This window comes from Dioscorea cayenensis, chromosome 1 (genome assembly GCF_009730915.1).
Source record: "Dioscorea cayenensis subsp. rotundata cultivar TDr96_F1 chromosome 1, TDr96_F1_v2_PseudoChromosome.rev07_lg8_w22 25.fasta, whole genome shotgun sequence".
Lineage (NCBI taxonomy): Eukaryota > Viridiplantae > Streptophyta > Magnoliopsida > Dioscoreales > Dioscoreaceae > Dioscorea > Dioscorea cayenensis.
The window spans coordinates 415,781-438,612 of record NC_052471.1 but is presented as its reverse complement, the minus strand read 5'-3'; the positions used below and the strand labels follow the sequence as shown (position 1 = coordinate 438,612).

At 35.9% G+C, this 22,832-nt stretch overlaps 6 protein-coding genes across 9 annotated transcripts; 3 read left to right on the top strand and 3 right to left on the bottom strand.

The window, feature by feature from the left end:
* The first annotated feature begins 671 nt into the window (after positions 1 to 671).
* LOC120260962 (ent-kaurenoic acid oxidase-like) lies at positions 672 to 3,360 on the top strand. 2 transcript variants are annotated; one of them, XM_039268589.1, is made up of 7 exons: positions 672 to 988; positions 1,443 to 1,920; positions 2,009 to 2,260; positions 2,334 to 2,502; positions 2,581 to 2,687; positions 2,757 to 2,878; positions 2,965 to 3,360. In XM_039268589.1, exons 1-7 carry the CDS (start codon positions 738 to 740, stop codon positions 3,068 to 3,070), a joined length of 1,485 nt encoding a protein of 494 aa, XP_039124523.1. In that variant the 5' UTR covers positions 672 to 737; the 3' UTR covers positions 3,071 to 3,360. The 2 variants fall into 2 exon arrangements, with proteins under 2 accessions (XP_039124523.1, XP_039124514.1); XM_039268580.1 differs by having other exon boundaries at positions 2,581 to 2,878.
* On the bottom strand, positions 3,258 to 4,227 carry LOC120260973 (glycine cleavage system H protein 3, mitochondrial-like). Its single transcript, XM_039268602.1, has 4 exons — positions 4,074 to 4,227; positions 3,905 to 3,993; positions 3,638 to 3,808; positions 3,258 to 3,548 (listed from the first exon to the last, which is right to left on the bottom strand). The coding sequence occupies exons 1-4, from the start codon at positions 4,183 to 4,185 to the stop codon at positions 3,420 to 3,422; spliced, it is 501 nt and encodes a 166-aa protein (XP_039124536.1). The 5' UTR covers positions 4,186 to 4,227; the 3' UTR covers positions 3,258 to 3,419.
* A 103-nt stretch (positions 4,228 to 4,330) lies between these two features.
* On the top strand, positions 4,331 to 5,537 carry LOC120260981 (late embryogenesis abundant protein 6-like). Its single transcript, XM_039268613.1, has one exon. It carries the CDS (start codon positions 4,533 to 4,535, stop codon positions 4,911 to 4,913), a length of 381 nt encoding a protein of 126 aa, XP_039124547.1. The 5' UTR covers positions 4,331 to 4,532; the 3' UTR covers positions 4,914 to 5,537.
* Positions 5,538 to 7,250: 1,713 nt separating this feature from the next.
* LOC120259166 (AP-2 complex subunit mu-like) lies at positions 7,251 to 12,982 on the top strand. Of its 2 annotated transcripts, none has more exons than XM_039266717.1 (13): positions 7,251 to 7,429; positions 7,693 to 7,870; positions 8,414 to 8,504; positions 9,354 to 9,448; positions 9,650 to 9,739; positions 9,828 to 9,876; positions 10,010 to 10,148; positions 10,765 to 10,881; positions 11,476 to 11,566; positions 11,674 to 11,816; positions 12,274 to 12,388; positions 12,549 to 12,593; positions 12,678 to 12,982. In XM_039266717.1, the coding sequence occupies exons 1-13, from the start codon at positions 7,347 to 7,349 to the stop codon at positions 12,756 to 12,758; spliced, it is 1,317 nt and encodes a 438-aa protein (XP_039122651.1). In that variant the 5' UTR covers positions 7,251 to 7,346; the 3' UTR covers positions 12,759 to 12,982. The 2 variants fall into 2 exon arrangements, with proteins under 2 accessions (XP_039122651.1, XP_039122660.1); XM_039266726.1 differs by having other exon boundaries at positions 7,336 to 7,474; positions 12,678 to 12,774.
* Positions 12,983 to 13,082: 100 nt separating this feature from the next.
* LOC120259179 (AT-hook motif nuclear-localized protein 10-like) lies at positions 13,083 to 17,370 on the bottom strand. Of its 2 annotated transcripts, none has more exons than XM_039266737.1 (6): positions 17,223 to 17,370; positions 16,083 to 16,578; positions 15,521 to 15,573; positions 14,353 to 14,484; positions 13,696 to 13,857; positions 13,083 to 13,600 (listed from the first exon to the last, which is right to left on the bottom strand). In XM_039266737.1, the coding sequence occupies exons 2-6, from the start codon at positions 16,495 to 16,497 to the stop codon at positions 13,319 to 13,321; spliced, it is 1,044 nt and encodes a 347-aa protein (XP_039122671.1). In that variant the 5' UTR covers positions 16,498 to 16,578; positions 17,223 to 17,370; the 3' UTR covers positions 13,083 to 13,318. The 2 variants fall into 2 exon arrangements, with proteins under 2 accessions (XP_039122671.1, XP_039122680.1); XM_039266746.1 differs by having other exon boundaries at positions 16,083 to 16,573; positions 17,223 to 17,361.
* Positions 17,371 to 19,365: 1,995 nt separating this feature from the next.
* LOC120263537 (AT-hook motif nuclear-localized protein 23-like) lies at positions 19,366 to 20,699 on the bottom strand. The gene has a single exon (XM_039271490.1). The coding sequence runs from the start codon at positions 20,546 to 20,548 to the stop codon at positions 19,625 to 19,627; it is 924 nt and encodes a 307-aa protein (XP_039127424.1). The 5' UTR covers positions 20,549 to 20,699; the 3' UTR covers positions 19,366 to 19,624.
* Positions 20,700 to 22,832: the final 2,133 nt, after the last annotated feature.

Sequence of the window (22,832 nt, the reverse complement as noted above, 5' to 3'; positions counted from 1 at the left end):
GACACACAAAGGCCAAACTAGATAAGTATTGTTACTCCAAACAAACAGTGATCAACATACACAACACAGACGTGCATTGAGCCATTGATGATGAGACAAACTCTCAAAGTCGAATTACAAAGTTCGGTATCTCTTTCTCTTCTCTGTTTCCTTTCAAATTCGTCTTCATTCTCATATCTTTTCATTCTTATCAATCATCATGCATCTATCTTTCCCAGTCTATCCATAAAAAAAAATAAAATAAAAGGTCTACATGGCAAGATAGACACACACACACACACACACAGAGTATGTATATATTATATGGATGCATATAAAGGTAAGCAGAGAGGTATCTCTGACACCTTACAACACGACAACTATATCCTCTTTCTGACTCCTTTGCCCTTCTCCCTTTCCCATCTTTACCACCTTTGCTCAGGGGGAAATAAGTCAATTATCATGTATCTCTCTCTTTCTCTCTCTTTCTCTATCATCTATATATGGTCAGCAATGACATACAGCTACATCTATATATTTATATATGTTATATTTTGAGAATTATCCTGAAGTTATTCTCAAATATTCATTCTTCTAATTATATCATCATATATTTTATAATATGGTAAATATTTAAAATATTTATAAATAAATTAGGATCCAAATATTTTCTTTCCTTTATAAAAATACTCTTTCATATATATATATATATATATATATACAGCCTCATCTAAAGAAGATACAGAGACAAATATATCATGACAGAGCTGTGGGGCTTTCTCATGGCTATGGAGGTGGTGGTGGTGGTGGTGGTGGTGGTGCTAATGCTATTGCTGTTTTTTGGGAAGATGATGCATGAATGGTGGCATGAAAGCAAGCTCGGTCCTCACCGTCGCCGGAGTCTTCCACCGGGTGACATGGGTTTCCCTTTCATTGGCAACATGTGGTCTTTCCTCCATGCTTTCAAGTCTCACCACCCTGACTCCTTCATTGCTTCCTTTGTTTCAAGGTCTCTCCTCCTCCTCCTCCTCCTTCTGTTGAAAAAAGAAATATACAAAGAGTTCAAATGTTCAATATTCTTGTTGTCCAATTGTTTTCAAAAGGTGTGCCAGACTTCTAAAGAGATTCTTGTATGTTTTCTCCAACTTGCATGCACACTATTCTTGTTCTCTTGTGCTCTGATGTATGACTTTGTTTAGCCAATGTATGTGTGGTTGGTGGAGACGGTGAGCTAGCTACTCTCTTGTCATTTTCATCACTTGTTGCAAAATGAGTATTGCTTTTGCTTTTCTTTGTCTTCTTCTACTCAGTAATTTTATCCATCCCTGCCTTTTCTGCTTCTCAGTGCTCCTCTCTATGCACTTCTTCTTCTTCTTCTTCTCCTCTGTAATTCACTGAAACAAATGAATCCTCTTGATCTTAACATTGGAATGATTTTGTAGTGTGCTTGATTATGGTTGCAGATTTGATAGGATTGGAATTTACAAGGCGTTTATGTTTGGAAGTCCGACGATACTCGTTACGACACCAGAGATTTGCAAGATTGTTCTTATGGATGATGAGAGGTTCATTCCTGGCTGGCCAAAGTCGACTTGTGAACTCATTGGTAAAAGATCTTTTGTAGGAATTATTCATGAAGAACATAAACGGTTACGTCGGTTGACATCGAAACCGATCAATGGTCATGAAGCTCTGTCTAGTTATCTCAAGTTCATTGAGGAGACTGTGATTTCTACTTTGGATCAATGGTCTTCAATGGGGCAAATTCAGTTCCTAACTGAGCTGAGAAAACTAACTTTCAAGATCATCATGCATATATTTGTAAGTTCAGAGAGTGAATCTATGATGGAAGCAATGGAAAGGGTATACACTGATCTGAATTATGGTATGAGAGCCATGGCTATCAATCTCCCTGGTTTTGCTTATCATAGAGCACTGAAGGTTTGTTAATTTCATAAACCGATCTAACCGTATAGTCTACTATTCTGAATATGATGATGATGATGATGATGATTTGGTTGAATTGTAGGCAAGAAAGAAGCTGGTTGCGGTACTAAAATCGATCATTGAAAAGAGAAGAGGTAAACAAGATTCAGAGAAAAAGGACATGATGGATGCTTTAATGGAAGTTGAAGATGAGAACCGGAAAAAGCTAGATGACGAAGAGATTATTGACATTTTGATCATGTATCTCAATGCTGGTCATGAATCATCAGGCCATATCACAATGTGGGCAACTGTTTTCCTACAAGAACATCAAGAATACTTGCAAATAGCCAAGGTATGTTTTACATTCGACATTTCGATATGCTAAACTAAACTAACTGCAGAAATGTTCTTTTGATCCTATGCAGTTAGAACAAGAACAGATAAGAAAGAACATTCCTCAAACGCAACAGGGATTAACACTCAAAGAGTATCGACAAATGGAATATCTTTCAAAAGTTATTGATGAAACCTTGCGCATAGTTAATATCTCATTCGTGGCTTTTCGGCAAGCAACAACTGATGTTATGATTCAAGGTTTGTTCGCCACAATGTTCTTCTTGATCAAGTATAAATATGTCGGCTCATATCATCCCATTGTATGATTTTGTACAGATTATATCATACCAAAGGATTGGAAAGTTCAGCTATGGTACCGAAATGTCCATATGGATCCTGAAGTTTATCCAGATCCTAAAGCATTTAAGCCGTCTAGATGGAATGTATGTTATGCAACAACTTCTAGTTTTAATAGTTTGTCATGTTCATCGGAGTCTATGAATTATTTTCAGGGACTTGCACCGAAAGCGGGAACATTCCTTCCCTTTGGAGGAGGAAGCAGGCTATGCCCAGGAAATGATCTAGCAAAACTAGAAATTTCAATTTTTCTGCATTACTTTCTTCTCGATTACAAGTGAGTGTCATGCATCGATATCTAACTTTCACTTCAGTTATGCAAGCAGTTTCACAATTTGACACTTAAATTTAATCAATTGGCAGGTTAGAGAGACTAAATCCGCAATGTCCTGTGAGATACTTGCCTCATCCTCGACCGACCGATAACTGCCTTGCTAAGATCACAAAGTTCTCCTCAATATCCATGTAAAGAGCATAAATCAACAGCAGAGAAGTCGCGTCTAGAGTCAAGAAATTTCCGCTTAAAAGGAAACAAAAGATATAGTAAAAAAAAGGCATGTCATTGATCAATTGTTCAATTCTTGCAAAAATGTCCAACATGTTTGTTTGTCTATTGCATTAGATTTCTGAATTCCAAATCAAGACAATGCTTTGCATAAAGGAAACAATATAAGATTGGGATTGCATGAAAATACTGATGCTGTTGTTCATCATACATACAAGAAAATTCTACTATTCAAAGTGTAAAAGAAAACAGAGGAAAAAAAAACAGTTAAGGTTGGATTCGCAAACTTGATAGATATCATTCATTCATTGCTCTAATGATGAGCATCCTCTTCTTCACAGAACTTGGTGTATTCTTTTGATCCCATTAATGAATCCAATTCGGCAGGGCTGCTTGGTTTCACCTTGATCATCCAACCATCTTCGTAAGGACTTGAATTTATCTGAAAAAACAGTAAACAATGAATCAAACTGCAGAAAAACACAAAATTTTTAACCTGGATTTTTTTTTTCTTTGATGAATTATATATACCAGTCCTGGAGTTTCTGACAACTTGGTATTAACTTCAATGACTTCGCCAGAAATTGGTGAATTAACATCACTTGTGGCCTTCACACTCTCCACTGCTCCAAAGCCGGCTCCTTTACTGACTGAAGTCCCAGATTCTGGCAGCTCAACAAACACCACTTCTCCCAGATGACCCTGAATTGAATCAATCCAGAAAATACAAAGAATTTTCCAGTAATAATACTTTGATTTTTCACAAACACAAACACAAAACTGCAGAAGAATGCTCACCTGAGCATGGTCAGTGATGCCAACGGTAGCAACAGAACCTTCATGCTTCACCCATTCATGAGAATTACTGTACTTCAAACCATCCAGAACTGCAGAATCATACAATTCCAGTTCAGATTCCAATTCCAGCAATTCATTTGAAAAGAAGAAAGAAAGAGAGTTCAATTACCAGAGGAAAAGCATCTGGAGATGGAGAAGGCAGGGAGGAGAGGTGCTCTGGCTCCACTGCAAGATATCTTGAGTGCATTGGCAGCTGAAGAAGCCCAAAGCTTAAAAGCCATGCTTTGCTTGGCTGAATGAAACTAGAGAGTGAAATGGATGAGTTTTTTGCTTTTAAATCCTACGGAAAAGAGATGGTTGGTTGATATTAATAGCCTCATCCTTTCATATCTCTCTCTATCTCCCTCCCAGACACACAAACACATGAACTTTGTTAAACGTAGGCTTGATCCCAATCATCATGCATGAATGAGTAGCACACGTATCTCACATACGTGGCAACGCAGGACAAGCAGTCAACCTGCATGTCTGCCACGTGTCTAACACTACACCTCTCTTTATATACACACAAAGACATCTTCTTGACTTGCAATCCCAACATTAAGGTGCTTGAAGTTGAAGAGGAGAGATGCAGGCAGCTAAGGAGAAGATGAAGGACATGGTGAGCGTGGCTAAAGAGAAGGTCAAGAAACATACGGCCAAGGCTGAGGAGAAAGCCGAAAAGGTGACAGCAAGGACGGAGTTGGACAAGGAGATAGCCCATGAGAAGTCTAAGGCCAAGCAAGCTGAGGCTAAGATGGAGCTCCACCGTGAAAAAGCTGACCACCGGGCTGAGAAACTTTATGGTGGCATACACCACCACCAACCACCTGTCACCGCCGCTGGAACCACCACTTATCCGGTCTCCGGCGGTAAACATCATAACCAACCAACTGTTACCACCACAGGAACCACCACCACCACCACTTATCCGGTCTCTGGCGCGCCACCGAGTAGCAAGTATTACTAGGGACTTCTGCAGTAATAGTAATGAGCTTCTTGTGTTTTACTAAGGAACAATAAAAATAAGCTTTCTGTTTCACAGGTAAAGGTCAGTATGTTTCTCTTGAAACAGCTCTTGATCTTTGAGATTGTATACAAATGGTTGGTAATAGAGATGAGAACTATGTGCACAAACAGGATGTTAACAAGCTTCTTCGTAAATGAAAATAACTGTATTTCTCTTGAGAAAACAACGATCTTAATCCACAGATAAACATCATGAATTTTTTTGAGCTTGTATACAAATGGTTGAGTAATGGTGATAAGAGCTAAGTGCGGAGACGGAAAAGCAGAACACACACCTGAGATTGTGAGGAAGAGAACAGGTTAGGGTCATTTTAGTAGTGGAAGAAATCAAAGGACATAAGATCCTTCACACCCACTGTGTCCTGCCTTGGTACACTAAGTTCTGGTGGATGTTCCCATCCATGGAAATAGTTTTTTCTTTGATGGCTGCTGACTTGGTGCTGCACCTGACCTTAAACTTCACTAATATTTGTGTTGTTTGGTTTCCTGGTAATGGAATCTCATTCAAGAGTTCATCTGCTACCATCTTCATCTATTCGAAATCATCTCTTGCACACCACCTTAGACCCTGCATTAATTGAGCAAACATAGATAATAAGATTATACCTCCATGGGTAGACCATTTTATTCATTTTTTTCCCCTTTTCACTTCCAATCTATGAAGACACATAGTTGCATTGTCAGGCGTCCCATCCCAAAACGGGTTTTCAAAAAGATAATTTCCACAACCTACAGTTTGCAGCACTAGAATTTTCAACCTCACAAGATATCTTACAACTTCAAGCATTTGCACTAAACTTACAACTTCCAAAACCACACTGAAACAACAACTTTGCACACAAAAATTATAGCAAACCGGGATTTTTACAAATGAGATGAAGTATTATCCAAGAATATCACTCCTCTTGGATAACAGTACAGGACTTCACATGAATATTTCTAATACAGATCTTAAAAGGGTTGCAAGCAGACTATTAGGACACCAGAAAAGGATATATACCTCGAAACAACTCCAACATTTAGATCTTCTTCATTACTACCAACTTACAATCTCAAATCTTCAGAGTCTTCAGAGATAACAGATTAGACTCTTGCAAGTTACTTAAATGATACTCCACACAACAAGATACTGCAACTTGGAGGACTTAAAAATATGATGAAAATTCAATGGCAACCAGTCATCGATCCTCTCGTACTATTTTCTAAGTGGACTTTCTATTTGAATTTTTATCCAATGCTGAGCATTCATATTGAGTTTTGCCCACTAGTCAGTATACTGCAAACAAAGGCGAAATCTTTTGACTCGCAAAGCACCATTCAATACCTTATTCAGCAACAATAGACCAACCACCGTATAATATCTAGTTCCAAAGGGAAAAAAAAACTCGCAATTTCATATTCTGTTCCACTCGAACAGAACCATTCGAAGCAACCAAAAACAAAGGAGAAGATTTTGAGGCATTGAACTTCACTTCACTAGTTCATTAACCAGAAATCATAGCAAAAATCAAACACCATTAACTCTAACTCGCTTCAATCCAACGTGATTCTATCAGTTCAATTCACGAATCCGAACGAGAATCATAAAAAGGTGGAGACTTTCTAGCACCTGAACACCACCACCATTGCCAAGATTGCAAGGGAAAAGAACAGGCCCAAGGCTGATGAGATCAGCGGCGACGGGAACTCACAACGATACCCTTCACAACTCGTCGCCCGACGTCATTGGCCATCCGACCAACCTCCTCCACCTTGCTAGCTTCATCGGAACCACCGTGGAGATCATCCTTGACACTCTTTAACATCCTTGAGATCCTCTTGAAGAACCCCATCGGATCCGAGAGGGAGAGAGGCTTCGTTCGCCGGCTCTTGCTCTTTTGTTCTCTCGTATCGCGGTTTCCCTTTTGGAGAACATTTTCAAATAAACCCATTTTATATATATAAATTTTTTATTTAAAAATTGGATTAAATTAAGTTCTTTAAAATTTAAAAAAAAACATTAATTTCAGTCTTAAATTATATAAATTTGTTTGTCATAAGTCATAACCTCTGAACTATACCAAGTTTTAAAATTAAAATGATTAATTATTTTTATTTTAGAAAGGAAAATTAATAATGGAATACCTTAAGCTTACAAGTTGCTTTAATCCTTACAATTAAGAGAATATTTAGTCTATTTAAATAAATATAAATTATTACTTGTGATTAATAAATCTTAAGGGTTTTTTATGCAAATTCACACGCTCGTTTCCCAGCTCGGAATCGTTTCCCGCGGTTCTCCATGGCGGCTTCATTCTCTGGATCTTCAAAAGCCCTCCCTCGTTGAATCTTGGAACCCCTCCGATCCGATCAAGCGAGAGAGAGGAGGAGAACGATGCCGTTGGCGGCGTCGGCTATATATTTCCTCAATCTACGCGGCGATGTGCTCATCAATCGCCTCTACCGCGATGATGTCGGGTGAGATCTGTTGCTCTCTTCGTCTTCCTCCGATCTGATCGATTGGTGCGATGCTTTTGCTTTTTTGTTCGTTTTATAGTGAAATCTGAGGATTTGGCAATGTAAAAATGCGAAATTTTGCACGAATTTTAGATTTTTATGTCATGTCATCAACAGGGAAATTAGGATGTTTTTCCATGTGATTTATTTTGTGTTTTGATCGTTATAATTAACTGTGTTTCATGAAATTGTGTTTTTACTGACAAAGTTTGAATCTTTTCCAGTGGTAACATGGTTGATGCGTTTCGAATGCATATAATGCAGACAAAAGAACTTGGTACTTGCCCCGTGCGGCAAATTGGAGATTGCTCTTTCCTTTACATGAGAATCAGCAATGTGTACATTGTGATTGTGGTCAGCAGCAATGCTAACGTAGCTTGTGCTTTTAAGTTTGTCGTTGAGGTAATTAACTTTCCTCTTTTGCGGTTATGGCTATAATTTGTTGATTTTCTAGTCTGTGTGCACAAAAACAGAGGTTTGCGCAAGAAGAATTTGTTGCTGATCATATGAAATTATTTGCATATACCTTCATGTTTGGAGGAGTAGATCATTGATGTGAATGAAACCAACCTTGCATCCAAGGGATAAAGCTTTTCATTGGTGGTTATTTACTCACAAACTTCCTGTTAAATGTCAAGAAAATAAATAATGAGTTCATTTGCAGGGACTTTACTATTTTCTAGTATCAGGTTTTCATGTGACAACAGGATTTCCAATTTTATAGCTTCTTGTTTTTTTGTGTTACTCATGCTACTTAGATATGTAAAGAAATTCATTTTATCATTTCATGGTGGTAATGCTCTTGCTACAGTGATTTGTATACTTTTGTGCTGAAGAAGTTTGTGTTTAGGAGAAACTGCACCATCTCTTGTGGTATGAATGTAATTAGCTGATAAGGTTCGTTTCATCTTTTGGTTTGACTCATCTTTCATAATTGGTTAACAGGCTGTTGCACTATTTAAATCTTACTTTGGTGGTGCATTTGATGAAGACGCCATTAGGAATAATTTTGTCCTGATTTATGAGCTTCTTGATGGTATGTAACAACACTTATAGGTTGCTGCCTTTTGTGGTTTGCCTATTGTTTTGTGTTTCTTTCAGATCTTCCTCTAATGTTTATGCATTGATGGGGAAATTAATCAATTTTCATCCAGTTTTAACATTGATAGATTTAATTTTGGTTTTTCACTCATGTTTTTAAATGTTATTTTTTTATTAAGGTTGAGCATATATTTATTTGCATTTGGCCTGTATATTTATAAAATGGCCCAAATTATGAGAGCATGATGTGTGGCCTCTTCTATCACTTTGATCAGTCAACAGTATGTACTCATTTTGGTTAAAATTTTAATTGAGCATCTACAAACGAATGTCTTTCAATATAAAATTGGAGAGATTGACTGTGTGCAATGTAGATATTCTCTTCAGTACACAGCTGAATTTTTAGTGACTTTGCACCAATACTTATCATTGATAACTTGTTTTCTCCATGTTTGATGGAGGCATGAGCTCCTCAAACACATTATGAGTGAGGTTTATAGTCTTTGATGTACTCAACAGTAATACATTAGTTACTAGGTTGTGGCCTTATCTAATATTAAGTGCAGTGTGAGAGTTTCCTCTTTTCATGCAGACTTAGTTATAATTATTTGCATTCTTTGGCTTTCTGTGGCTAAGATTTGGTAGAAATGTAATCGCTAGTGTTTGTCATATGATTATTGTTATGAGTTACTTCTGTAACTTGCTGCTTATTTATTCATTTATATTATTATTATTATTATTATTATTATTTGTTTGTATTTTGTTCTCTCCTTTTATAGGATCCATTTTTATATTGTTCTTTCTCTTGAAATAACATCTCTGATTTTTTCTTGCTTATTCTCAGAGATCATGGATTTTGGATATCCTCAAAACCTTTCCCCTGAAATTTTGAAGCTTTACATCACTCAAGGAGGAGTCCGCTCTCCATTCTCATCCAAGGTTAGCTTTGAAATGCAGCACTTCCAGTTGTCACAAAATTTTAGACATCACTTTTTGAAATGCATGTGCGTGTGCGTATGCGTGTGCTTGTAGCTTTTTAGCTTGATAGCTTGATAGCTTGATAGCAAAACTGTCATTACCCTGATGCATGTGAGAAATTTTGTGATATCTATATTCTAACTTCATTCCTTGTACAAATAGCCCTCCGAGAAGCCAGTGCCAAATGCAACACTGCAAGTTACAGGTGCTGTTGGTTGGAGACGTGAGGGTCTTGTCTACAAGAAAAATGAGGTGACCTTTTATTTTACTTTATTTTTTTCTCTCTGAATTTGGTCTATCTTCTGGATGTCAGTCTTTTCATCCTTGTGTAATATTTCAGGTTTTCTTGGACATAGTTGAGAGCGTTAACCTTCTTATGTCTTCAAAAGGTATGTGATAGTTCCTATGTTTAATCTTGAATTTAACTTCTTTGTTTTATATTTTTGTCTAATGGGGCATTAAAACACTTCTTTTCTTGAAGTTATATCAAGTCTTTATTGAATACATTCAATGCTTACGTAGGTAGTGTTCTACGATGTGATGTGACTGGGAAGATTCTCATGAAGTGCTTCCTCTCTGGGATGCCTGATTTAAAGTTAGGCTTAAATGACAAGATTGGTCTTGAAAAGGAATCACAACTCAAATCTAGACCATCAAAAAGGTTAGCTAGCACATTCTTTATGCATTCAAGTTGTTGATTTGCCAGTATTTGTCAGGCAACTCTAATCAATGATTTTCTCGGTAATGAATCATGATAGTTATTTGCTTTGCCAAGTTATTTTTCAGATGCTGTCATGAAATGTCTGCTAGAGTTAAGGTTAAAGTTTGTGTTACTCTTCATGATTTTGGTATTATGCAATGTATTTTGTACAGAGATTGAGATATGGATTGGGGAATGTAGTGATTTTATGTTTGTGTGCTACTTTTAGTTAGAGCCTAAATAGATGCTGTGAATTGCCATCATGACTTTCCTAGAGTGATTGAGTATGGCAGTATGCTATGGAATTTGTAAAAGCTGCATCTCTACCTGATGCTGTTTCATTATATGAAGGTTGCCTTTCATTATTTTGTACATATTCAATAAATTTGCTGCTTCATTACATGTTCACTTATGTTCTGTTTCTGTGCCTTGGTCTGTATGAACTTCTGATACCACTAGTATTTGTCTGAATGTCTTCTATTTACATTTGAGGTTGTACCTATTTTGCTTGAAACTATTGTTATAGAAAATTCTTGTTCATTTTTCAGTTAAGATGACTGTTCTTTATCTTTTGCAGTGGAAAGACTATTGAGCTTGATGATGTTACATTTCACCAATGTGTAAACCTGACAAGGTTCAACTCAGAGAAAACTGTCAGTTTTGTCCCTCCTGATGGTGAATTTGAATTGATGAAGTAATCACTCCTTTCCTTTACTTCTCCTGTTGTCTTTTCAGCAGTTTGATAAATTCAGATACTAAAGATTGGATGTTCTCTACTGTGAAACCTTTAAGATTAATAATGGATCCATCTCCGATGAGCTTAAACCTATTTGCTGGATCTATTATGTTGGTTTATTCTTGGCAATGAACCATGCATTTATGTCTGTTGGAAATCAATCAAAATTAGAAACCACCACTGAACTTTTCATGTTTGCATTTAATATATTTGTTAATCAATTTTCCCTAGTGCAGTTGACATCCAAAACCTATAATACAGTATAAGGTCATATTGGAAATTTCTTGGAGGCATTCATCCTTGGAAATATGGATGAGTATGAACTTGCTTATCATGTGAAGTAACCATTGCTGGAACATCATGCTTTCCCTCTGTTTCTTATTGACATCAGTAACATGTTCTTATCTGCTATCATCATCACCAACATTGCCTTGGTCACCAAACTCTCTGCCACTAGTATCATCACTTACCACCCTGTTGTTATAAGCCTCTTCCCATTGTTGTAGCCTTCACTGCCTTTACTAACAACAATGATATTATTGTTCCTCATAGATATCGTATTACTGAGGGCGTAAATCTTCCATTCCGTGTATTACCAACAATCAAGGAATTGGGTAGAACCCGCTTGGAAGTAAATGTTAAGGTTTGTCTCTTGTGAAAACAATGTTGAGTTTTATTCACTTGTCTGGTGGAGGATGCAATTCCGTATGCCCAGCTTTATATGTTACTTGAATTTTGCCTTCTAAACAGGTGAAAAGTGTCTTTAGTGGCAAGATGTTTGCCCTTGGAGTTGTAATTAAGGTTCCAGTTCCAAAGCAGACAGCTAAGACAAGCTTCCAGGTGACATCAGGTCGAGCCAAATATAATGCGGCAACTGATTGCATTATCTGGAAGTAAGTGATTCAATTTTCTCAATATGTACTCTTAACATGTTACAACTTTGGTTATAAACTTATAATTTGTGGGTCTATAGTTCCATTTGCGGAGAGCTGAGTGATGCATGTAAATATGGGATTTCATATAGCATCTCACGTTAAGGAAAAAAGCAGATGACGAGGTTTTTATTGGCTATTGTCAATCTTGTGATAAAATCTAGAAAACGCAAATGCGAGGGTATGAATTTGAACTCCTGAAAGACTATATTTGAGCTCTTGCTATATATATGGCATACATGTTAGGCAAGTGAACCAAGAAAAATTTGAAGTATACGAGGTGAAGCTATCATTAATTCTACGCTTCAGTCATAATTTGGATGTTTTAGAAGAACAAGTTCATTACTGGAATCGATATTTTTGTGAGGTTTAATTATTTGTCATATTTTCTGCATCTAATAACAACTTGCGCTTTCAGGATAAGAAAATTTCCTGGACAGACTGAATCAACCATGAGTGCAGAGGTTGAACTGATTACATCGATGGCAGAAAAGAAGCCTTGGACTCGGCCACCAATCCAAATGGAATTTCAGGTTATTGCCTGTTCATCACCAACTCTGTTTATTTTGTGAAGTAGAATTTTAAATAGCAGTAGTGTTTATCTGAGTAGCACATAATAATACCTGCTTACAAGAAACCAAAGTAGTTAAAACTTGATGGGTTAATGTACTGAATCAAGAACCTGTTTTGTAGGTACCTATGTTTACTGCATCAGGACTACGAGTTCGGTTTCTCAAGGTACTGTCTCTGAAACTAATGCAACAACGCTATGACGGCGAGAACTAAGTGTTTGGCTAATGACCTTTCGAAACTTTTTTGCAGGTCTGGGAAAAGAGTGGTTATAGCACAGTTGAATGGGTTCGTTACATCACAAAAGCCGGGTCATATGAGATTAGGTGTTAAAACCTTAAGTAGTTACTCACAGATGGATCCGATACGGTGGCGATGAGGTTGAGATTATATTGTTGATGTGCTCTTGCTTTCTTTTAGTATTGTTAGCCAAATTTGTTTGCGTGGCTTTGCATTGTTTGCCTCTATGTAAATTCTTAGAAACTATAACGACCAGTACAAATGTGGGGGTGTTTCACTTAAAAATAATATGAAATTCATATGATTTTCCTGCTTCATTACTTTGACTTGTATTAAGTTCAATTTTGTATGCCCATACATTCAATCAATCCACAATACAAATTCTTCTTTAAAAGCACAGAATGTCTAGGATATATATATCCATAATAAAAAGATACAACTAAAGGTCAATACATAGTTTAGTTATCAACCATAATTTATCACACTAAACATGGATTTTGATTAGAAACAAACGGATAACATTAGCTGCCTACTAATTACTAAATGAAGTACTGGTCTAGCTCCTAAAATTCTCACTCTCATTCCAACACCACATGAAACAACACATTCTCAAACTGAATGCCTGACTCGTTAGTTAGGAAATCATAAGTCATCTATGGGTCATGCCGGAGCGGATTAGCAGAGTGTGGCCATCCGACCGGGGCATATGGCATACTGTGAACATGATGGCCGGAATTGTTGTTTCCTCCGCCGCTATGGTTCATGGGACTGCCCGGGTCATCATCTGATGATTCACTTGAGGTCCCCTGAGATGGAGGGCTGGTTGCTGATGGTGCTGCAAAGCCTGACAACTGGGGTGGACCGAGGGAAGGATCGTGTTTTGGAGGTTCAGGCTTTGACTTCTTCCCCTCGGCAATAAAACTGCCTACTACTACCTGATCGCGCAATGAGAACTGGAATTATTATTTGATTTTGATTAAGAAGGCAAGGATGGAGTATGAAAAAGAATAATTAGTTGATTCTGGAGAACCTGCACTGGGCCTGCAGCCATGAGCATTCCAGCTACTCCACCACCGAGAACACGTCCATCAGATCCAGCTAATGCTACACTCAATCCACCAGTTCTGCTTCGAGTGCCGCCGTTCTCAGTAAGCAAATATGAACCAGAAAGAGAGAGAATCTCAAATCGTCCCTGCAATTTAAGCCTAAATCATTAGTCCATTTAAAAGGGTTATCCTTGAGGTTTTCCTGTCCCTTGGCCTGAGGCAGGAATTTTAGGAAGTAGCTTGTTGCTCATAAAATGGTCTTTTTAAGATATGTCTGCAAATACATTCATAAGACAATATGTTTCTCTATGATATTCAATAGAGGTTTTATAAAGTGTTGACATCAGATAGATTCATGCAAAGCAACAATATCTTTTCACTTCTCTTTTTAAAGGTTTATAAATCAAAATCACATTTGAAAAAAATATATGCACATAAAAAGCATCATAACAAAGTCAGTTATGCAGGCTGCCCAATAAGACTTAACACAACGGAATGGTTGAAGGGAACTTCACGTAACAAACAGCATCAGTGCTAAATATTGTGCTAGGATTTACCTTAGCATCCACCAATATCAGAATGCAATACTAGTTTGACACATCATTAAATATGTAAAAACAAAATGGTGAGTTTATTCAAACCTCATAAGTCACAGTTCCACCAGAAGTTGCTGGTTGACGAAGAGTAACATTGCAGATGGCACCGTTTGCTGAAAGAATGCATATTGTACGAGGACCTTGCTGAGAAAAAGCCATGATTTTCGAAGCGACATCCTGCCAAGAATAATGTATATAAGAGAAATAGAACATAACACAAGGATCTAAACTAACACTGAAATATCACAACATCATAGCAAAGACCAAAAACCAAAAAGGAGAAATAAAAGCAGTATTAATTGAAGTAGAAATTGATGAAAGACTGGAGATTACCTAGATATAACACTCCTAAATGCTAAATGTTAATCACATAGCTTTAGGAGTCCAACTAGGGCTTATGCCAGTGCCTAGACTTAATTGCACTACCAATGGCCAGATAGGCAACTTCCCACAATTGCAAATTCTCTTAGGTTTATTGGAAAAGAAAGAAATCCATGTCATCACCCATTTCCTAGGACAAGCTTTATGATTGAGATGACCAGTGATGGTTTCATGCTACACACATGGATGCCTAACATAAATCTGCAAACAGTAAATGCTAAGCCCATACAAATCAGCTTTATTAACTGACAGCATGTAAGCTACATTCTACAACAACTGCACTTTCTCATTATCATTAACTTTAGAAAGAAATTTACAGCTTCTTGTCATCACCAATGGCCATGATATATTTCAAACCATTACATATTCCTCAATTATCCATAAGTGAAGAAAAAATTAGAGTGAAAATATTGTTATGCAGAAAGACAAACTTTAGGAATTTGATTAAGCTAATTTCTCTCTTATAACAGTGAAATTAGCATAGCAGTAAATAACTGATGTCACACAGGTTTGACTTAACAATACCTGCCCATTAATTCTTTCAAGAAACATGCCAAAAAAGACTTATTTTACAAACAAACTATTCTAAAAATTTGACAATTATTGGATAATTGACTGCATGATTTGTGCAAGCGAGAGAAATTGCATATTCAACTTCTACAATTGCCATAAGCAAAGAATATAGAAATACAACAAATCCCAACAATATTTGTTAAGAAACAAATAACTTCTTTATGGATGGAAGGTCCACTATGAATACAATAATTGCAGTATTTTTGGACAACAAACAAAGAATATGGAGTATGAAATGTGGAGTCCATGATTAACTTACTTCTCCAGCTTTCACAGTGATGACATGTGGTGTAAAAGCAATCCCAGCAGAACCTGAGATCCAACATAATTCACTGAGGCAGTTCAAGCACAGAGTTGAATAGTAGTACTACCAATAGGTATGGTGCAAAGACAACTAAAACAAACTGAGAATTATCTATGGAGTAAATAACACAACATAACAAACACCTAACCATTTGACCCATAAAATAGCACAAATCTCCAGAGTCTAATAAGTTAATAGAAAAACCAGCCAACTAATATTGAGACCAATTAAATCAGCAGTTTATCAGTCACACACAACAAAAGTGAAAGCATCTCAAGACAGCAAGCATGCCAATATTAGACAATATATGTATATATATATATATATATAATGATTCTAATGTTAAAAAATTGTTGTAAGATCAAAAATTGTGGAAGTGCCACTAAGAAAATTAAAACTAGGAGACATATAGGCATAAAGTTCTTCTGAAGTGATTCGTTCTTAGTATATCAATAACAGTATCACGCATTGATTGTGATATTTCCATATATTCATAAAAACACCGCTGCAATATTACCTAAGGCATCAAGCTGTTGCTTCTTTCCAGAACCTCGAGGGCGGCCACGTTTTTTACCCGATTCTGTCATTGGACTATTGGAGTGAGTGGATAAGGGAGATAAAGCCAATGCCATGCTTCCATCAGGCCCATATTTCCTTGGTCTTCCTCTCTTCTTCTTCATTGGCTCGCCACTCATGTTCAGCATGCCACATGGCCTCATGCCTTGCATGCCATCTCCAGAGTACAAAGAACTAGTAGAGTCCATGGGCTTTGACCCAGGAGGCATATGATTGAATGAGAGCCTCATCCCTGGTGAAATTCCTGGTGGCATTGCCATTGAACTGTTCTGAACTCCAGCTGCAAATGAGTTGGAGCCCATCATCATTCCCGGTGGCTCAGAGGAGTTCATTCTGGACGGCTCCCGGGAATCCATACATGCACACCACACTAACCACTGATTCCACTTCAATATCAGCTACTCCTATCAAGCTCCTTCTTTGAAAATTTCCCTAGTCTAACGAATACAATCAAATACTCAGCTCAGAATCGCTTCACAGGTTGTAAAACAACAATTCCAGACCAATGAAATCCACACCAAAAAAAAAAAAATAGGAATCTCCAAAATCCCTAAAAAGATGTCAGTATTTTTGCAGAAATAAGGCCCAAAAAAACCTGAATGCTGTAAATAACCTGCGAAAAAATAGTTCGAAAGTATCTTTAAATCAAATATACGGCCCTCTAAAAAACTCAAATGAGTCTTGAAAACCCCACAAAGATCACATTTTTTTTCTTTAGAAATTGAACGACAAGAATGAGCCTTGAACCCGCACAAAAATCACTTTTTTTTTCTAGAGAAATCGATCAACACTCGGAAATTACTAAAAAAAATTCTAGGTCACAATCAAATGAAACATTTTTAAAACGGCCCCAAAAATCTCCCTAACACTTCGGATCTTCCAAAAAAATCCAAAAATTTTGGTGAAATTTGAGAAGAATTAGGGTTTCTCCAAACTCGATCATTCCACTTAAAAAAATGAAAAACAAGACAGTGTCAAACTAAAAATCGCCGAAAAAAATCAACCGAAAATCTGTCCAAAAAAAGGCAAGAAAACACGAAATCTAGCAAGAACTACACCATGAAAAAGCTCAAAAAAATACCTTTCTACCACCGTCGGCGAGAATGCGAGCTAGGGTTTGCGTTTCCAGAGATTTCTAGGGTCCCCATAAGCCCTCCATCCCACGAAAACCCCCACCAAACCCTCGCCGCTCTCGAACAATAAGACAAAACAAAGAGAGAAAAAGAAGAAGAAACGCTAAACGGAAATAAATAAATAATAATAATTTTTTTTTCTCATAAAAACAGAAAATTTCTAAAATTACAAAATACCCAGAAAAACTCAAAAAATATTTCGACCGTTGATCACAAGATCTACGGTGAGGATGAAACTATTAACTTTGGGACATGCTAGTGGTCCTGAAACTTCCTTATTATATAAATTATAAAAATGTTTTTTTAAATGAATTTTTAAGTAAAAAAAATAATTTAAAAAAAAAAAAAAGAGAGTTTGTGGCACGGTTTCCCTCGCTTTGAATTTCAAAATGGAGGATTAGGGTTTTGGGAATGGTGGTCACGTGACAAAGGAGTGATTTGAAAGTAAGAATATTTCTTTCTATTTTGACCTTGAAATTTCTAATGTATTTTTTTTTTTCTTTCTATTGTTTTAATTATTTTAATAATCATCAATTTTTTCATGCTAATTTTTCTTTGATTGAATTAATTGATTTGATTTAATGTTTTCATGCTTTTTATTTTCATAAAAAATGGAATTAATATTTTCCTTTTCATAGATTGCTGCTTCATTGAATTCAAAATTCAAACGTTTTATAATATTAGTAAATCCCTTTTATAATTAATAATTTTGTTATATATTTCTTTAAACAAAATGGATCAACTACAAATTTATTATAATAAAAACCGATATAAATAAACAAGAAAAAAAAACCTAATTATAATTTTTAATTTGTATTATCTTAATCGATGTCAATATTGTTTCCGTTTCATTTTGAATAAATATTTATATTGACCTTTGTCAAAATAATAATTTTTATTCTCTTTTATGGAACAAACTGATGATTTCAATTAAAGAATAAATGAAACTTTATCCAATGATTCAACATAATATCCACAAGGAATAGTATTGGATTTATCAATTGCTTATTGTTTATGTTCATATATACCATTCCCAACTAATTGACAAAAATTGAACATATGAACACAGTAACATGTTTCCTTAAATTAACATTCAACATAGAGTTCATAAATCACCAAATTAAGAGAGTAAATTAACATGAAATCATCAAACTTATAATGTAAGTATAGGAATTAAAACCATTGTGCATTCCATTCTGAAACCAAATGACAGCAATATTCAATGGCAGCTCCAAAACATCCACATGAAATATTTGGACAGAAAATACAATAAAATTGAGACGAAATATAATCACTTTGTATCTATATATAAAACAAATTAACACTAATAAAGAACATTCATAGATTCAAGAGAACCAAGCATATATAAGTTTATAATTAGAGTCTTGAATCATCAAAATTACCACAAAATTAAGAACATGCATTTCAACAACACATAGATTTATCAATGAGAAAAAAGAAAACAAGAGAAAAATTCAAGAAATTAAGTTTACCAAAAAGGAAGAGAGAACAAGAAGATGAATTAGAGATGAAACAAAACTGAAGAAATAATATTACTGTGAAATGTGTGCATTGAAGTAGAACATATTATTAATGCACATACAAACTTCATTTATATGAACAAGACAGCAATGAACATATATAAATATATATATAAAGAAAGACAATGCCATGAATTCAAGGACCAGCATTTTCACTTCTTTTAATGTGGTTTGCTTTGAATGTAACTCAGAGGAATCTGCAAACTGTGCAAATTAAAGTTCCCAAATTTCAGACTTCAGTTGCAGAAATGGAGGGAGAATGAAGACTAAGATTTCCAACCACTACTTATAAACTATATTTATATTCATATATATATATATATATATATGTGTGTGTGTGTGTGTGTGTGTGTGTATGTATATATACAGTTCAAACAAACTAAAAGATAAGAAGCTTTTATAACAAAGCTAAAGACATGCACACGTGGGTTCATCACAAACCCTAGAACAGCAACCTCTTCTCCTTCAACAAGTAAAATTAAAATCACAAGAGATGGAAAGAAGATGAAGTAATTAACATGAGATACAAGAAAAGAAAACCAAGTGTTGATGTTGTTGTTGTTGTTGTTGTTTTTGTTGTTCATGATAAGCAAACTAGAAATTTAACAACAATCTCAATACCAAAAGAGAGAAATTAATTAAGAGAGAAAGAGAGATCGAGATCGAGAGAGATATTCATTGACCTAATTTTACATGGAATTTAATAAATCAAAGACCCTCAAAAGAGATTCATCAATTCATGTCTGACCTGTTTCTTGAAACTTAACCCTGCATATGATCAAGAATTGAAGAGTGCATATGTTTCAGGATTAGAAAGACGGTCTTCCACCGGAACTTGCAGGCCAACCTTGTCCGTCGACAACCGGGGGCATCTGCGGCATGTTCAATGGCAAATTGAAGAATGGCAAACCCGAAGACGGGTCGGGAAATGGATTACCTACACTTGCTCCACCACCACTGCCACCACCACCTCCACTGCTAGCAGCACCACCACCGCCACTAGATCCTTGAGGCTGTTGCATCTGAAGTCCTGCAGGGTCTTCCTCTTCAAGTGGCAACCTTTCATAAGCAACATTAGTAAATGATGCTCCGATAACAATGACCGGACCTGCGGCAATCAAGGCCCCAACAACACTACCACCAACCACCTGCCCTTGTCCTCCGGCGAGAAAGACAGTAAGACTAGTAGCACCTGGTGGAGCAGGTGGTGGGAGAAAAGACCCTGAAAGAGATAAGATTTCAAAGCGACCATGAAGGGTAACGATGGCACCGGCAGAAGCTGGCTGGCGGAGACTAACATTAGTGACAGTGCCACTACCACTTAAGATGCAAACACCGCGTTGTCGTCGCCGAGCATAGGTAGATATGCAATCAAAAACATCACAACCACTTCCGATTTCAAGTATGTGAGCTCGGAGAGTGTTTGCGCTCTCTCTAGTTATTATGACAGGAGGTTTAGGTTTGTTCTTTGAGCCGGGTGGACGGCCACGGGGTCTTCGGGCGACTATATCTCCTGGACCAGCTGCACCGCCACCCGGTGCAACGAGTTCGAGGGTGTGACCTTGATGATCATCGTTATTGGTATCGAAATGGTTGGTGTTGGTTGTGGTGTTGTTGGGATCATCGTTGGTGTCGGGATTGGGACGTTGGAGGTGGAGGTCTGGGTGATGGTGGTGGTGGTGGTGGAGTTGATGGAAGTAGCGGGAGGCTGTGCTTAGATCAAGACCCGCCATGAAAACATCCAAACACAGTGATACTTAATAGCAAAGAGGAGAAGAAAAAAAAATATATGGGAAAATAAGAGGGAGTGGGTGTGTTTGATTGATTTGGGATTAAAAAAAATATATATAAATAAATAAACACAAAGGGAGAGAAATGGATTAAAAAGGATTAGGATTTTTATGGTTTTTGTGAGTTAGAGACTAGTATTAAAAATAGAAGACAGAAAGAAAGAAATAAAGAAAGAAAGAAGGAAAGAGAGAGAGATGAACAGGAGGAGGAGGAGGAGGAGGAGGAGAAGGAGAGGTAGCTTGTGTTTGAGGAAGTTGAAGAAATATAGAAAGGAAGAAAGAGATGAAGGTGTCCTCAAGACTCAACTCTATGAATTCCACCATAAAATATTCAAAGAGAGAGAGGGGTTGATACTTGATGCAGGGTTTGGAGAAGGGTTAGCAATAAACCAAGGGTTAAGAAAAGGGTTAAGGAGAGAAGGATTAAAGTAAAGGACAAGTGGGGGAAGGAGCTTGAGAGGTGAGGGATGTGAGGGTGTGGAGATGTGGGGCCCAACAATTGGTGTTGCTCATCAACATTGGACAGGTTGTCTCAAGCTAGACTACCTCTCTTTTAACTTCTCTAGCTCTATCTTGGTTGGTCATGGCTTTGGCTTGGCTTCATTATCTATGGCTTAATTTGTGGCTTAGGGTTAGGGTTAGGGTTTTTTTTTGTTTTTCTCTATGAAAATTTTAGCATACAGCTATTGCAATGAATTAATTATACTGTTGTATGTTGATATATATGTCATGTAACAATGAAATTTAAGATGAATGGTTTACTCAATACTGTTTTATGTTCAAATATATGTCATATGGTAGTGGATTTTTAGATGAATAGTTTTTTAGTATGTACTTGCATTTTGATGATACAATAGAGTCTTAAAAAATTTGTGTTAATTTGATGGGTTAAGTATGGCTTGAGAAGATTGAAGTTGGGTTTTGGGTTTTTAGTTTTTACATGTAAAATTTTAACCTACAACGGTAACTAATATGTATATATATATATATATTATATGACATTAAATTTTAAGATCTTAGTTACATCTATAGTGCATAGAATTAAATCAGAATTGGTTAGCGTTTATGTATAAAGAATGAGACGAGAATTTAAAAATTAATATTTGACTTAGGAATGTCACGACTGACTTGATTGCCAAAAAAACAAATGATGATTTGATATAAAAATAAAAATTCTTTTATATTATATTTTTTTTAATAAAATAATTAATGTCTTTAATTCACTAGTTAGCAAACACAAATTACTATTATTGTTTAAAAATTTTATGATTCTAGTTTTGATGAAAAGTGAAATCATCAAGCCCCACAAAATTGGGTAGGGACACACCACTCAAACATAAATAATAATATTTTATATTATACATAGAAAATTAGTTAATATGCCATTAACTTGTTTAGAGAATTCACTTCTTATCATTACTAATTATATTTCATCCATGACAACAAAGATTATGATAAATTAATCAATTATTCGGTATCCAAAAACAACTTTATATATATATATATATAATAAGTAGATTTAATTAAAGATATATACAAACATATATAATCTTAAAAATCAGATATCCTTATTCTTCTCTTTCCAAAGTTGATAAGTTTTCTACAAATTAACATAGAATAGGTATCTATCCTACATCTCCAATTGTTATCCAATTCTTATATTAATTGGCTAATAATTAAACCTTATTACCAATTTGTTTATATTATTGTTCTCTATAATAAAGCATTTGAAGCGGACCTCCATCAACTTAAAAATTAATTTCTACATATTAGGTTCCTTGTCTTACCAACAAGTTGGCTCCTCTCTTTGAAAGTGACAAGAAAACTATATCTATATTAATATATATATATATATATATATATATATTTGTGACTAAAGATAAATGCACAAGGTGTTACTCTTTCATTAACTAGCTTTTGCAATTAGAAACGGAGAAGAGCTAATTATCCAACTAACTTCATTTGATTATTATGTCTAAATAGTGTTAATAAAGTAATCTAGCTATTCCTTAAAAGCAGTGAGACATTGTTAATATATATATACTCTAATGTGGAGTTTGGTCCCTATCATACAATATTTCACAGAATGTTTAATCCAAAACTTTAAATATTAAACATCAAACTAAAATTTCATAAATTTTTAATATCTCAAAAGTTTTTTTTAATCAGAAGAGTTTAATGAAATCCATCCGGGGTTTTTTTAATTAAATTGATTAAGTAGTAATAT